The sequence below is a fragment of the Syzygium oleosum genome, unplaced genomic scaffold, assembly GCF_021117445.2.
Source record: "Syzygium oleosum isolate NSW1041296 unplaced genomic scaffold, Sole_v2.1 Sole_v2.33, whole genome shotgun sequence".
Classification (NCBI taxonomy): domain Eukaryota; kingdom Viridiplantae; phylum Streptophyta; class Magnoliopsida; order Myrtales; family Myrtaceae; genus Syzygium; species Syzygium oleosum.
In genome coordinates this window covers 2,898,504-2,913,352 of record NW_026607517.1, presented here as the reverse complement: position 1 = coordinate 2,913,352, position 14,849 = coordinate 2,898,504, and the positions used below count along the sequence as shown (strand labels likewise).

At 44.6% G+C, this 14,849-nt stretch overlaps 2 protein-coding genes across 4 annotated transcripts; one reads left to right on the top strand and one right to left on the bottom strand.

The window, feature by feature from the left end:
• The first annotated feature begins 6,359 nt into the window (after positions 1 to 6,359).
• Positions 6,360 to 10,650, top strand: LOC115672687 (protein NUCLEAR FUSION DEFECTIVE 4-like). Its single transcript, XM_030594577.2, has 3 exons — positions 6,360 to 6,773; positions 7,850 to 8,733; positions 9,890 to 10,650. The coding sequence occupies exons 1-3, from the start codon at positions 6,432 to 6,434 to the stop codon at positions 10,359 to 10,361; spliced, it is 1,698 nt and encodes a 565-aa protein (XP_030450437.1). The 5' UTR covers positions 6,360 to 6,431; the 3' UTR covers positions 10,362 to 10,650.
• A 243-nt stretch (positions 10,651 to 10,893) lies between these two features.
• LOC115672688 (thaumatin-like protein 1b) lies at positions 10,894 to 14,509 on the bottom strand. 3 transcript variants are annotated; one of them, XM_030594580.2, is made up of 4 exons: positions 14,266 to 14,506; positions 13,444 to 14,140; positions 11,212 to 11,318; positions 10,894 to 11,097 (listed from the first exon to the last, which is right to left on the bottom strand). In XM_030594580.2, the coding sequence occupies exons 1-4, from the start codon at positions 14,327 to 14,329 to the stop codon at positions 11,090 to 11,092; spliced, it is 876 nt and encodes a 291-aa protein (XP_030450440.1). In that variant the 5' UTR covers positions 14,330 to 14,506; the 3' UTR covers positions 10,894 to 11,089. The 3 variants fall into 3 exon arrangements, with proteins under 3 accessions (XP_030450440.1, XP_056160735.1, XP_030450438.1); XM_056304760.1 differs by having other exon boundaries at positions 10,894 to 11,318; positions 13,444 to 14,137; positions 14,266 to 14,509; XM_030594578.2 differs by having other exon boundaries at positions 10,894 to 11,318.
• Between the last annotated feature and the right edge of the window lie 340 nt (positions 14,510 to 14,849).

The following is a 14,849-nucleotide window of genomic DNA, read 5'->3' as shown; positions in this document are numbered from 1 at the left end:
TGAGCAAGACGACGAATGGAAACGCCGAGCATGGCTGATGGATCCGCATCCACATTTGAGAATTTTCCCTCCTAGACATTAGTCATCAAGCCCGCAAACATGCGGCGTTCACTTCTCTAACAATGTAAGCTTTTGGATAATCAACCGGTGGCGGATCGTGGTGATCTGCTGCAGAGCACTGCGATTTCGTGCATGCTATGATTATAAGTAACGCCGCGCCCCCACTTACTTCTCTATATAAAAAGTGAAAACCTCTAAAGACATGATTTAATATTTACATATACTATTCGTTGCGCACACAATCGTACGGATCTAAAGGCGGTGAAACTTTACAGAGTTCTCTTCCTTATTATGTAAAGAGCAACTAGGAATTAATTTGAATCCTCTGGTGTCTCCAGTCGTCTCCCCTTTGATTCTCAGCACATCTTATTCCACTCCCCACCCACTGTTTATGAAATGAGTCTCGAGTCTTTGACTATGAACAGCAAAAAACCACGAGAGTCTTCTTGATATTTTTGATACAGTAAAAATGCAGAAGATGGCTGTGCTTTGCAAGCACCAAAAAGAAACCCAGAAAGGAGAGACACACTGGTTGAAGATGCTTACTGCATTCGTCTATATAATTGAAATTAACAACTTAGCCGTTTTATAGGCTGTACATCAACAGAAGAGATCCCAACAAAAATAGCAACTACTTTGATTCAAAATGGTGAACGTGTGCGAACATGCGCTAACTAAGTCCTGAAAACTAGGACCCACTAAGTAATGTAAACACACGACTAGCTATTAATTGAAAAACATAAAAAACAACTTTGACTCTTTCTAACATGCCCTCCCTTAAACTGATACTACAAGTGATCAGTTTAAATGTGTAGAAATAAACTCTCCTTTAATCCGAGGCATCCATCGAACAAACTCCAAGGAGCTTCCTTAACTTCTGAAATGTGGCCATTTTAAGAGGTTTTGTGAACAAATCAGCAACTTGATCTTCACTTCTGCAGAAAACAAGATCAATCACACCATCTTTTGTAAGATCCCTCAAGAAATGATACTTCACATCTATATGCTTGCTTCTCCCATGTAGAACTGGATTCTTTGACAATTTGATGGCTGAATTGTTGTCACGAGAAAATTGTCGTTGCTTCTTCTAGTTTAAACCGAAGTTCTCCAAGAATCTTCCTTAACCAAATAGCTTGACAAGCACTCAAGGTGGCAGCCACAAACTCAGCCTCAGTGGTCGAAAGAGTAACAATTGGTTGCTTCTTTGAACACCATGAGACAGCCCCCGAACCAAGCATAAACACATAACCGAAGTGCTTTTTCGGTCATCCATATCACCGAGTAATCACTATCGGTAAACCAAGCAAATCGATCTTTCTCCTTTCTTGTAAAATAACCCAAGAGATGATGTCCCTTTCAAATAGCGTAAAATACTCTTTGTAGCCTGAAGGTGTTTTTCGGTGGGACTCTCCATGTATCTACTGATGAGACTAACACCATACATGATGTCAGGCCTTGTTGCTGTTAAGTACATGAGACTTCCCACAATTTGCTTGTACATAGTGCTATTCACTTTCCTTCCACCAGGATCCTTGGTGAGCTTTAATCCAACCTCTATCGGTGTGGCAACCGAATTGCAATCCTTCAACCGAAACTTCTCTAAAATCTCCTGCACATATTTCTTTTGGCAAACAAATGTACCAATGCAGATTGATTAACTTCAATGCTTAAGAAATAGTGCATTAACCCAAGATCTGTCATCTCAAATTCATGCATCATGGATTGCTTAAATGTCTCCATCATGGCACCATTATTCCCTGTGTAGATGAGATCATCTACATACAAGCATACAAGAAGTAGTTTCCCACCATGATCAACCTTAATAAACAAAGTATGTTCATAAGGACACTTCGTAAAGCTTTCCTTAAAAAAATAAGCTTCAATCCTACTGTACCAAGCTCGAGGAGCTTGCTTTAATCCATATAAAGCCTTCTTTAATTTGTATACTTTATTCTCACAACCAGGCTTCACATATCCAGGAGGTTGGTCAATGAATACCTGTTCTTGGAGATCACCATGTAAAAAGGCAGACTTGACATCTAACTGATGGATAGACCACGATTTCTGAGCTGCTAGCGCAATCACCAATCGAATTGTGTCAAGTCTCGCAACTGGCGCGAACACCTCTTTGTAATCCACTCCGTATTCTTGCCTATAGACTTTTGCCACCAAACGCGCCTTGTATTTGTCAATGCCACCATCCTTGTTCAGCTTTGTCTTGAAGACCCACTTGACACCAATAGTCTTGTGGCCTTTGGGAAGATTTGTTAAGTCCCAAGTATTGTTTTTCTCAATTGCTTTAATTTCAGCATCCATCGCATCTCTCCACTTTTGATGTTTTACTGCTTCATCAAAAGTAGTTGGATCACTATCTGCAAACAAAGCAAAGTGAGTTAACGGATCTTCACCTTGATCAACTCCAGACACCTCATAATCTCTCATCCATGCCGGCCTTTGTCGGTGACGTTGGGGCGTTCATCATGTGTTGCGGCAATATCCGAATTGGGCCGCTGCTCCTCCGTTTCAATAGGGTCGAACGCTTGCGAGCGAGACCAAATTGTGTTGTTGGTCTTCCTCGCCAATCTCTTCAAAATCGGCTACAATTGGTGCAGCCCTTCACTTGATCATTCCAAAGCCAGAAATTTTCTTCGTCAAATACTACATCACGGCTGATTATAATCTTCTTGGTCACAGGATCATAGAGTTTGTAAGCTTTTGTTTGATCACTTACACCAAGAAAGATGCATTTTACTCCTTTATCGTCAAGCTTTTTCCTTTTTTGATCTGAACGGGCATATGTTATACACCCGAAAATTTTGAAGTAATCAACCGTCGGCCTTCGTCCATTCCAAGCTTCTTCAGAGTCATATTCGAACGAGTGTGGGACTTCGCTTCAAGAGATGGACACTCCAATTTACAGCCTACGGCCAAAACTTCTTCGAATTCCACTACTTCGCAATAGACTTCGCACCATGTTGAGGATGGTTCGATTCTTCCTCTCACATACACCATTTTGTTGTGGTGTATAGGCTGCAGTAAGTTGCCTACGAATTCCATGCTTCGTGCAAAAATCATCAAACTCAAGAGACTTGTACTCTCCTCCACGATCAGTTCGAAGAACTTTGATTGGATTGCCACTTTCTTTTTCGACAAAACTCTTGAAATTCTTAAATGCTTCAAAAGCTTCAGATTTTTCATGCAAGAAATACACCCACACCTTTCGACTAAAATCATCAATGAATGTGATCAGATATCGTTTACCTCCATTAGAAACCGGTGAAATTGGACCGCAAAGATCTGAATGATCCAGCTCAAGCTGCTTTTTTGCCCTCCACGCGTTGCCTTGTGGAAACTGAGCTCGATGTTGTTTACTGACAACACAATCCTCGCAAACTTCTGATGGGATTTTGATAGCAGGGAGTCCCTCCACCATTTGCTTTTGGTATAGTGTCCGCAAACCACCAAAATTAAGATGCCCATATCTAAAATGCCATATCCATGCTTCCTCTTTTAATTTTGCCGCGTAACAAGCATGATCAGAATCATGAAGGTAAAGAGGAAACATTCTATTTGATGTCATATCAACTTGAACAAGCAAGTTCGCTGCCGATCATAAATCTTGCAAACTCCACCTCTAAATACAATTTCATACCCCTTCTCAAGTAATTGGCCAGCACTCATGAGGTTTGTTTTCAATTCAGGAATATAGAAAACATCATTAATGGTCTGCATTTTCCCTCTTGAAGAAATTTGAACAGTACCTTTTCCCATGACTGAAATGGCAGAATCATCTCCAAGCTTCACTTTTGTGCGGTGGGTTTCATCGATAGAAGAAAATGCCTCCTTGTTGCCACACATATGATTACTACAACCAGTGTCAAGGTACCATAAATTTGGTGAAGACATTTCTTTCTCTTGACATGCCATTAGGAGCTTCTCTCCTTCTTCTTCATTTGTCATGAAGAAAATTTGTTGCTTCCACATGTCGACTAAGATTGGTTCGACATTCGGACTTGTAGTGTCCATATTTGTGGCATCTAAAGCATTCAACTTTAGATTTATCTGTTGGTTTTGGCTTGAAACCACCTGAATACCAACCTCGACCTCCACTTCGTGCATCATTAGAAGAAGAGCCTACAATTCTTGGATTGATGTTGCTGTTGCGTTGGTGGAATCCTCTTCCTCTCCCTCTACCATTATTCATTCTTGTTGCTGAAGAATGACGGAAATTAGTAGAGGTCTTCAAGGCTTGTTCTTCCGTATCTTGGTGTTGGAGCTTCGTTCATGAACCAATAAAGAACCTTGCGGCTTCATCAATTGAAAGTTCTTCAATATCCTTAGCTTCTTCTATGGCGCAGCACAACAAAATTGAATTTTGGCGTCAAGGATCGAAGAATTTTTTCAACAATGGTGACATCCTCCGTCTTGTCACCGTGGATTCGCATCTTATTAACGATTGCCATCGTTCTTGAGAAATAATCTGTGACCGACTCCCCTGATTTCATTCGTAGCGTTTCGAACTCCGTACGAAGAGCTTGCGCTTGTTGCCTCTTTGCTCTTGCAGAGCCTTGATACTTCTTTTTCATTGAATCCCATATTTGCTTGGAAGTATCCTTGCAAAGGATTGTCTCCAAGACAGATCTGTCAATGGCCTGAAAGAGATAGTTCTTGGCTTTAAGATCTTTCAACCTAACTGCTTCTAGAGCCGTCCGCTGTGCTGCTGTCAACGTGGCTCCTTCTTCTGGTTCAGGAATTCCAGAAGAAACAACTTCCCAAAATTCTTTGGACCTTAGAAAATTTTCCATCAACATGCTCCAATGGTCATAATGACCATCAAAGTGAGGGATTGCCGGTTGGACAAAATTGGAATCCGTGGCCATGATTGCTGCTGCTCGATACCACGATACAGTAAAAATGCAGAAGATGGTGTGCTTTGCAAGCACCAAAAAGAAACCCGAAAAGGAGAGACACCTTGTGGTTGAAGATGCTTACCGCATTCGTCTATATAATTGAAATTAACAACTTAGCCGTTTTATAGGCTGTACATCAACAAGAGATCCCAACAAAAATAGCAACTACTTTGATTCAAAATGGTGAACGTGTGCGCAACATCTTTGCCGTAACTAAGTCCCGAAAACTAGGACCCACTAAGTAATGTAAACACACGACTAGCTATTAATTGAAAAACATAGAAAACAACTTTGACTCTTTCTAACAATTTTGTCCTAATGCTCCTGTTTCCACGAGGGCCCCCCCAAATTATTGAAATACGCACATTTCATTAATAGGGGTGTGCAACCGGACCGGGTTTACCCGGAAACCGGACCGGCCCACCCAAAAAATAGATCTGGGAACCAATTCCCGTTTGAACCGGTCCGAGAACCGGTTCCATTTTTTGGGAACCGGTCCGGTTTCCGGTTCCAAGTGAAAACCCACCCGGACCAGTTTTAGAACCGATTTTATATGGAGGTCCACTTGCAATTTTATATGGCCATAATTCAAAGTGTTATATCGGGAAGGATGATGGAAGTGATCATTATTTGTGGATAATCTAACTCAAAGGCTTGTGAACATTATAAGGAGCAATTTCTTTTTTCTTAAAATTTTGTTCTGTAACGAAGAAACTACATATCCAACTGAAACCTATGTTGTTTTATCACGTCCATCAAATTATTAGGACTAAGATAATCTGCTTTTGTATTAATACTTAAGATTGTTTGCACAATCAAACTTATAATCTTTGATTTGAGTTATAAGTTTTCCTATTTGCTACATGGAAAAATGAAACCAAAAAAAGGAAAAAAAAAAATAGGTTCTCGAGTAGACTCTTGAATCGGACCAAAAAAATAGAGTAAGTTTCAAAACATGGTCCAGAACAAACATGGTAGGTTTCAGGTTCCAAAAACTAGAAACCAGTTATAACAGAGTTGATTTCAGATTTCAGGTCTAAAATCGATCCATCCTGAAATCGATCACCCTTGTTCATTATTAGAGCGAGATATTCCACAGGGAGACAAAAACGAGCATGACCCTATGGTTGTTGTTTTACCCGTAAAGGACGAAGGGACAGGCCGCATTACTTCACGAACTGTGTCGTAGAAGAACAACATCGCAGGAACCTCCACCGTACGTGTCGATTTCGCTCCCCGCAGAAAGTTCACTAGCCTCGAATAACCGTTTTCACACTCGAAAGTAAAGTAATACTCGGAAAAGAAAAGGAAATTAAAATGACGTGGAAAGATCTCTCTCTCCTTTAAATACCACGCAGTGCCTCCCCCATTCAAAGCAAACCCACCCACCATTCAAATATTCTCCTCCACGGCCCCCCCCCTCAACCCCCTGCTCGGGCTCGGACCGTTCGTTGGGGTTCCATGGGCTTCCGGCTTCTGTCCTCCGGCGCCGCCGCCTCCGCCGCGTGGAAGTGGCTGGGGTTCGTGACGGCGGTGTGGGTGCAGGCCATCTCCGGCAACAACTACACCTTCTCCAACTACTCGGACGCCCTCAAGTCCCTCATGGGCCTCACCCAGCTCCAGCTCAACAACCTCTCCGTCGCCAAGGACGTCGGCAAGGCCTTCGGGCTCCTCGCCGGCCTCGCCTCCGACCGGCTCCCGACGTCGGTGATCCTGCTCATCGGGTCGGTCGAGGGGCTGCTGGGCTACGGGGCGCAGTGGCTCGTCGTCAGCCGGAGGATCCAGCCCCTCCCATATTGGCAGGTAAACCACGCGCACCGCCCGTCGATGTGATGCAGAGAATATTTAACGATCCTTGTTGCCCTAAATAAATACGAGCTTAACTTACAAATCATCGCTTACAAAACTTAAAATTATTTTGGAATTTTCGGAGGCTTTCTTTTGATGAACACATGATTTCGGGTCAAATAAGTATTTACCGACGCTGTGAGTTTTTTCCTGGCTTTTCTTGGTGCACCCAAAGCGAAGATTTCTATGTGGTTTAGCGGGAAGGAGCCAAAAAGTTCTCGACGTAGTTTTATTCACTCGTTAAAGAAGGATGATTTTACTCTATGGAATCGATATTTTCAAGTCACATGGTAAACTCCTATTCTTAATTGAAATTCTTTTTTAAGAGGGTAATCACATTAATTAGTGCATCTTAGGCCATTTTTTTTTTATTATATTCGGTTTTTGCTTTAACGTAAAAGATGACTTTTCCCTCGAAGTAATGAACTGTGTGCAAGCCACTAACCCACTTGCACCTCTCTGTCTTCCTTAGGAGGCAAGCTTTCTTCACCTCTAATAATTAATTAATTAATTTGACAAAAGGAAGGAAGGAGCACAAGACAGGAAAATTCCCGCTTTTGCCCCTGCTATTTCCTCTTTGATTTATGATGTGTTTGTTGACCTAAGGACTAAGGGTGAGTAAGATGGACCGTCCAAATCGGGATTGGACCGGACCAGACCGACCGGTTTAGTTCGGTTCTCAGAAATATTGGTCTGGTTTCCGGTTCCTAAAAATGGAATCGATTTTCGGGTGATCTGGTTTCCGGTTCTAGGGTGAGAACCGGACCAGATCGGACCGATAAATATATATTTTTCTAACTTTTTCATATATATAATATTTAATATTAGTCTCATTAGAACCGGTCCAGTCCACGATTCCAAGACTAGTCAGTTTGGTCTCCAGTCCTAGAAACTGGGAACCGGTCCTCTTAGTCCGGTTCCTAGTTCTTGGATCGGATTGGACCGGACTAGAAACTGTTCGTCCCTACTAAGGACGAAAGAAAATGAAAATAAAGAGAATTTACCTGCTTGGGATTTTATGGGGGGTACAGATGTGCGTATTCCTGTGCATGGGAGGGAACAGCACCACGTGGATGAACACGGCGGTCCTCGTCACCTGCATCCGCAACTTCCGCCGCAACCGCGGCCCCGTGTCCGGCATCCTCAAGGGCTTCGTCGGCCTCAGCACCGCCATCTTCACCGACCTCGCCGCCGCCCTCTTCTCCTCCTCTCCCTCCTCCTTCCTTCTCCTCCTCTCCCTCGTCCCCTTCGCAGTCTGCCTCTCCGCCGCCCTCTTCCTTCGCGAGTCCCCTCCCCCCGCCGCCGCCTCCGACGACGACCCCAGGGACGAGTCCCGCTACTTCGGCGCCTTCAACGCGGTGGCCGTCGCCGTCGCCGTCTACCTGCTCGCCTTCGACGTCACCGCCCCGCACGGCCCCGCCTTCTCCCGCGCGTTCGCCGCCGTCCTCCTCATGCTCCTGGCCTCGCCGCTGGCCGTGCCGGCGTACTGCTTCTTGAAGAGCTTAACCTTCTCGGGGCCGTCACTCGGGGGGTCCGACCGGCCGTCCTGCGCGGACGTGGAGAAGCAGCGGGGCCGGGGCGACCTGGCCGAGCCGCTGCTGAGGCAGGAGGTCGTCCCGGAGAGCCAGCAGAAGCCGGAAGTCGTGGCGGTGGAGGAGGAGCATGCGGAGGGGAAGAGGAGGCCAGTGATCGGAGAGGACCACACGATACTCGAGGCGATGGGGAGCGTGGATTTCTGGATCTTGTTCGTGTCGTTCTTGTGCGGCGTGGGGACTGGGCTGGCGGTGATGAACAACATGGGGCAGATGGGGTTGGCTTTGGGTTACACCGACGTGTCCATGTTCGTCTCCTTGACCAGCATCTGGGGATTCTTCGGCCGGATCGGGTCGGGCTCTCTGTCCGAGTACTCCCTCAAGTGAGTCCCCTTCTCCTCCCTCTTTTATTTCATGGGTTAATACAAAAAAAAAACCCAAACTGATATATTTTATGATAATTTTACCTCAAAGTATTTTTTTATCAACAAAAATCCCAAACTAGTACACTTGTGATAATTTTATCCCGAACTATTTTTTTGACCATAAAAAATCCAACACTGGTACATCTGTGACAATTTTACTCCTGAACTAATTTTTTGACCACTAAAAATTCAAAACTGGTCATTTGTGACAAATTTACCCTCCGTTAGTGTTCGTTAAATTGGATTAATATTACGAAAAATCATAAATCAGTAAACTTGTGACAAACATAGAGATAAAACCCAAAATCGGTACACCTGTCAATTACCACACGTCATTAAACTTAGCAATTTGACAGTAAAATTTAACAGAAACTGACGGAGGGTAAATTTATCATAGGTGTACCAGTTTGGAGTTTTTTGTGGTCAAAAAATTAGTTTTTGGGTAAAATTGTCGCGGGTGTACCAGTGTTGGGTTTTTTGTGATAAAAAAAAATAGTTCCAGGTAAAATTGTCACAGGTATACTAATTTAGGATTTTTGATGATCAAAAAAATAGTTTGGGGTAAATTTGTCATAGATGTACCAGTTTGGCGTTTTTCGTAATATTAATCCTTATTTCATAGTCTTGTTTATATCTTCCAACGAGGAAAAACAGTAAACTAATGAAATTCTAAATCCATGAGAAAACCTCATTAACTTTGTCATGAATCTTTTATAAATGTCATTGTCGCCGCAATTGGCCGGCCATTGGTTAGGTATCGAGTCTTTATCTAGGGGAATGATTTGCGGGGTCTCTGTCCGACTTTATCAAATGGGCATGTCGCTTTAATGTTGTTCTCAACTAATTTATTCTCTATCTAGCATCAATACTCTACTGCTACATATCGATCAAGACCTGCATGCCTTGGCCTGGAGAAATTAATTCCCGTTGAAGTCATCTTATGTTAACTTTATAATAATTCTTTGAGGTCATTTATAATGTCTCGGGCATGTCCTTGGAAATCAAGTTACAGTGTCACTTTGGCAGTTGCATACTGCCAAGAGAAAAAAAGTTGCACGTTCTTGCTATGCACATTGCTGTCATCTCATGACTTGTTCAATGTTGTTCTTTTCAGGAAAGCCGGGACTCCAAGACCGTTTTGGAACGCGGCGTCCCAGATTCTGATGGCCGTTGGCTACGTAATCCTGGCCATGGCTCTACCCGGCTCCCTATACATCGGCTCGATCGTGGTGGGCATCTGCTACGGCGTCCGCCTTGCCATCACCGTCCCCACCGCCTCCGAGCTGTTCGGGCTCAAGTACTACGGCCTCATCTACAACATCCTCATCCTGAACCTCCCGCTCGGCTCGTTCCTCTTCTCCGGCCTCCTTGCTGGCCTATTGTACGACGCGCAGGCGACCCGCACAGCCGGGGGCGGGAACACCTGCGTGGGGCCCAACTGCTACAGGCTTGTGTTTGTGGTCATGGCGATCGCCTGCGTCGTGGGGTTCGGGTTGGATGTGCTGCTTGCCGTGAGGACTAAAAAGGTCTACGCCAAGATTTATGCCAGCAAGAAGTCAAAGAAAGTGGGATCAGATGGTCAATGATACATTAGTAATTGGATAAGCTGTTGGTGTTGCAGGGCAAGGGACTCTGTCCAATTGCTGGGTTATTTTTTCTTTGGCCCAGTGATTAAGTTTATAGACAGAGAATATGCGGATCTTTTGAGAAAGCACCTTAGGTCAACGAACAGTTTTAGAACCTTCATGTGATCTTTGGGGAGTTCTAGCTTCTAAAAGGCGTAAGGAGCTGTCCACAGTTTGTCTTCTGCCTCTGCGAAGCAATTGTATTGTGCAATTCTTTCTACGAGTCTTAAGTCAATGGTTCTTAGTTTGATTTGCTGATCTTCATGATTGGACAATCTCCATTTCCTTCTACCGTTTTGGTTTGTTTACCCAGAAAAGGAAAAGAAGATCCATCCAAACCCATGTACATATAGGCCATTTAGAATGCAATACATGCAAGGCACCCCTATGTTTCTTGCCTGATTCTTCATTTGGAGATACTAAATGGCATGTCATGGTCTTACTCCCATCTCAGGGGCAATCGTCCTCCGAGGTAATCATGCTCAGACCGATGTGAGACCCTGACAGATTCGAATATAACCAGAAGGCAGCAAATGAGCAAAGACCTCTATGTACAAAATTGGTCGTGGAACTTGTGGCTCCACTAGCTACAGGCAAAATGAGAGTCAACTTTAGCTTGCAAGATACAAGAGTGGACCCTTCTTCGTCTAGGCGCGGAAATGCTCCTGATAAAACCTCTTCGAGATGATCTATCTGCCTGGAAGTGTCCAGGCTGGTGTCAGTCACGGGGGTCATAATTACGGGCATAAGAGCATAACTGATGTTAGAACAGATATGGCAAAACCCCAAGCGAATTGCACTTGCATCAGACCTGAAAATGAAGCGCCACTTGCATACTTGCTCATGATGTACATGGTCGTCTTGTTCACCAGAGGTAGTAGCTGCGCCGATTCTTTGCGTGCACTCAGGACCTTTTGGCTGCATAGTCATGCCAAATTCTTGGTCAAAGACTAATCGGTGAATTGAAAAGATAACTTATTAGCAGGTTGAACATGACTTGATTGAACGCGTGATGGCATTGTGAAACAAAGATGAAAGAGTTCTGGACTCCTCAGAGTATAATTATCACATTCTAAGCACACATAACAGCAGCCATCGAGGGTGGATAGATGCATTTAAGAAGGCCAATTTGTATGGGAACCAATTGCTTCTTATTTGAAAGTGATGAGCTCGTCATTTTAACCTTTGATCCAAAGGTAACACACTGGCTGACTGTAAGTACCTCTAACAACTCAATCAAGGTTTGCCCTCTTGCCCTTTAACCTCCTAAAGCCCATCTTAAAAGCTACCAGGAAAGGCTTTTAAATACACGTTCTCTAGGATGCTTTAACCCTGGTTAAGATGAAACATTCACATTGAAAAACAAACACGGCAAAGTTCTAGCTTTCAGTATGTAAAATCACAAAAAGTGTGTGTGTGTGTGTGAGCTTTCAAGCATGACCATGGCTATACAGAACTAGGACATTGTCATGGCAAATTCCAGAGTTCCTTTCTCCATATCAGTAAGAAGACACAGAAAGTATAACGGCAGAGGGAAAAGGAAACATGTATACCAAAGGAAACATAGATAACCTCTCATTTACTTGTAGCAGAACATAGAATCCCCCAGATCAGACAAATTGTTAAGAAAACCCGTTTTCTCTTTTTCACCTAAGGTTGCCAGACACACAACTTGACTTTGAATTGTGAAATCCACTGCTATAACTCCTACATCAACAGCATTTCCAGTAATCTAGCCCAAAGAAAGGCTGCATCTACATGTAGAACAGCTCCCAATGACAACTATGATGTTTTGCCAAATCTGCTCAGCACAATTTAGCTAATTCTACAATGAATCACTACATATTACTATGATAGCACTGCTACTGTGTATCTCTGTTTTCATAGGGAGGATTCACAAAATAAAATTGCACATCGATTCAACATCTTGAAAAAGCCTTTTAGGACAATCAACTAGACATAAAAAGAGATCCTAACGTCATTGACTCTCGCTTGGTGTTCCCTGATCTGGTTCCTAGAAATGTCTATGCTCCTACTATGAACATGACGACAGCTACAACTATGGATGTAACCCACAGAAGCAGTGGGGACAGTATGGTAGGAGCATAGACATTTGTTCATGCTGACAAAATAGCAACACTGAAGAATGAACAAGCACCCCACAGGTAACCCTGGCGTATTGCATCTTGAGTTTGATATGTCAACCATGATGACTCCATTGTACATCTTGATGCCTATTCGCAAGCCTTTCACAAAATTACAACTGCTTTGGCTTGAAAGGAATTTTAGGTCTTCCTCGCTCAAAAAGCATGAGTCAAGTTACTTCAAAAGCCTCGTGATGGAGATGGAGTCGAAGAATGCCTTAAGTAATTGTTTCCTATTACTGCTGCAAGGATACCTCAGTGAATTACACTACTCCAACTTCCTCCTAGCATTAGCACTTTTCTACACCACCGAAGACCTATTACTGGTTAATGCCTAGAGAAATTCAGATTTTCATAATTTTTTTAAGTAGTGTAACAAGCTAATCAACTTTGGCTTCTCTGAGAAAAAACACCAAAGTCCCACCGTTTTTTCTGCCATAAGTATATGCAGAGGCGCTATCAAACATTGTTTCATAGATGGTAACATTGATGTCATCTCGAACTTGATCTTCATCAAACAACTATTTTACAGTCTTGATCGAACCACAATCTGATCATACAGCTCGATGCCACTAAGCAGAAGACACGGCTTCTATATGATGCAGAAAAAATTTCACAAAACCCATCTCGCCACTTCACCTCTCACGTGAACAAAGCTCCACTTTTGTAGCTCAAACCAAATAGTAAATAGACAATCACTTTGAGTAATCAAGAATGCATCTCCACTGTGACACTCTCACACTAGTGTCACATTCTCATCCCAGAAATGCTCTTTTCTCAAAATGCTCCCATTTCGAATGCGAAAACATGTCATTTTTCATCATAGCACAGGCTAATCAAAACAACTAATCACAGGCCAGAAACTTTAGAAACAGCAAGTGAAGCCGTGCAAATTTTACCTGGTGTAAGGCAAGGGACAGAATATGATCATATAGTCGGCCCCGGCACACGTGTAAGTGCTCGTCTTGTCATCGTACGCGTAGCTATACGAGCGTGGGCAAGCGTGCTTGAAGAAGAGAGAGAACGCAGACGGCTGACACGTGTCGGGCGTCGAGTATGCGCCGCTGCAGCAATACTGAGGGTCGCCGAACGCTTCGCACGCGCTCCGGCACGCCACACCCCTCCCCGTCCCGTTCCCAGTCGCCACCTTCAGCTGCGCCGGACAGGCGCCGTTCAGGTCCACCAGGCAGCCGGTGGCGCTGCACCCGCCGCCCTTCCCGCCCCTGGCCACCACGAGCATGGGGAGGTTGTACCCGTCCACCAGGCTGACGTCGTAGAAGTCCAGGCCGCCGGCGCCGTTCAGGGTGAACTCGGCGAGGGTGGCCGGCGGCTTGGCGCCGCCGCCGGCGCACTCCACCTTCCCGGAGCCGCAGTCGCCCGTGACGCAGGCGAACCCGCCCTCGGAGTCCCGGCCGCAGAGGGTCCGGCCCCAGATCCGACCCGACCAGGACCTGGGCAGGGGGACGGTCCGGGAGGCGCCGCTGGGGAGGGCGAAGCCGGTGGTGGCGGGCTGGGCCGTGTTGGCGCCGGAGAGCAGGCCGGGCCAGACCGTGCGGCGGCACTTGTTGACGATCTTGAAGGAAGTCGAGTGCACTTCTGCGAGCGTGCCAAGAATCGAGAAATTGCACACGAAATCAAGAAAAGGGTCGAGAGGAATCCGCACAACGAATCGAGGGAAGTGAAAAAGACAGCTCCTTGCCTTCGGTTCGTACGTGTTTTACCTGACAGAAGAGAGAGGGCGAGGAGACAGAGGACGGGGATGGCGACGACGAGGACGCGATCCATTGGAGAGTTTTCTGCGCGCTCAAAGACTGCAGATTTTTGGAGTCGGGAGGAGATGAAAATGGAAGTTTCTACTTCCTGGGCTGGGTGTCACCGTCACTCCAAGAACTTTACTTTTCTTGAGCAAAGACAGAACCAAACGGATTGCTGTAACTGCACTTGTTGAACAGTAAAACTTTTTGTTAACATTATATATATATATCATGAGTCTTTATACTTGATTACGACGCAAAATGCATTTTTTTGTCGAAACCACCTTCAAGATTGAGGGGCGACAGTGAAATTAGTAATTTAAAAATCTGCGGTGGGACATTGTGAAGATATCGGGGAAAAAGAAGACCATTACATACAGGCTATTGAAATAAAGGTTGAAGTTCCTGTTTCAGTATCGCGAAAATGACTTCTGCTCTCAGGTAACATTGGCTACAAGCACGCACGCCACATTGCTTTGAAGGATCAGCTAACACCAGGACCACTACTCTGTTCCGGTAAAGATTCTTGCATATGCACAGTAGTGACTGCA

What these genes read in the sequence shown, in the direction of transcription:
- LOC115672688 (XM_030594578.2), bottom strand. Translation starts at nt 14,329, where the DNA reads ATGGATCGCGTCCTCGTCGTCGCCATCCCCGTCCTCTGTCTCCTCGCC. An exon ending in CGCCCTCTCTCTTCTGTCAG is followed by an intron (nt 14,141 to 14,265) that starts GTAAAACACGTA and finishes GCACGCTCGCAG; the next exon opens with AAGTGCACTCGACTTCCTTC. An exon ending in TGTCCCTTGCCTTACACCAG is followed by an intron (nt 11,319 to 13,443) that starts GTAAAATTTGCA and finishes ATGACTATGCAG; the next exon opens with CCAAAAGGTCCTGAGTGCAC.
- LOC115672687 (XM_030594577.2), top strand. Translation starts at nt 6,432, where the DNA reads ATGGGCTTCCGGCTTCTGTCCTCCGGCGCCGCCGCCTCCGCCGCGTGG. An exon ending in AGCCCCTCCCATATTGGCAG is followed by an intron (nt 6,774 to 7,849) that starts GTAAACCACGCG and finishes TGGGGGGTACAG; the next exon opens with ATGTGCGTATTCCTGTGCAT. An exon ending in CTGTCCGAGTACTCCCTCAA is followed by an intron (nt 8,734 to 9,889) that starts GTGAGTCCCCTT and finishes TGTTCTTTTCAG; the next exon opens with GAAAGCCGGGACTCCAAGAC.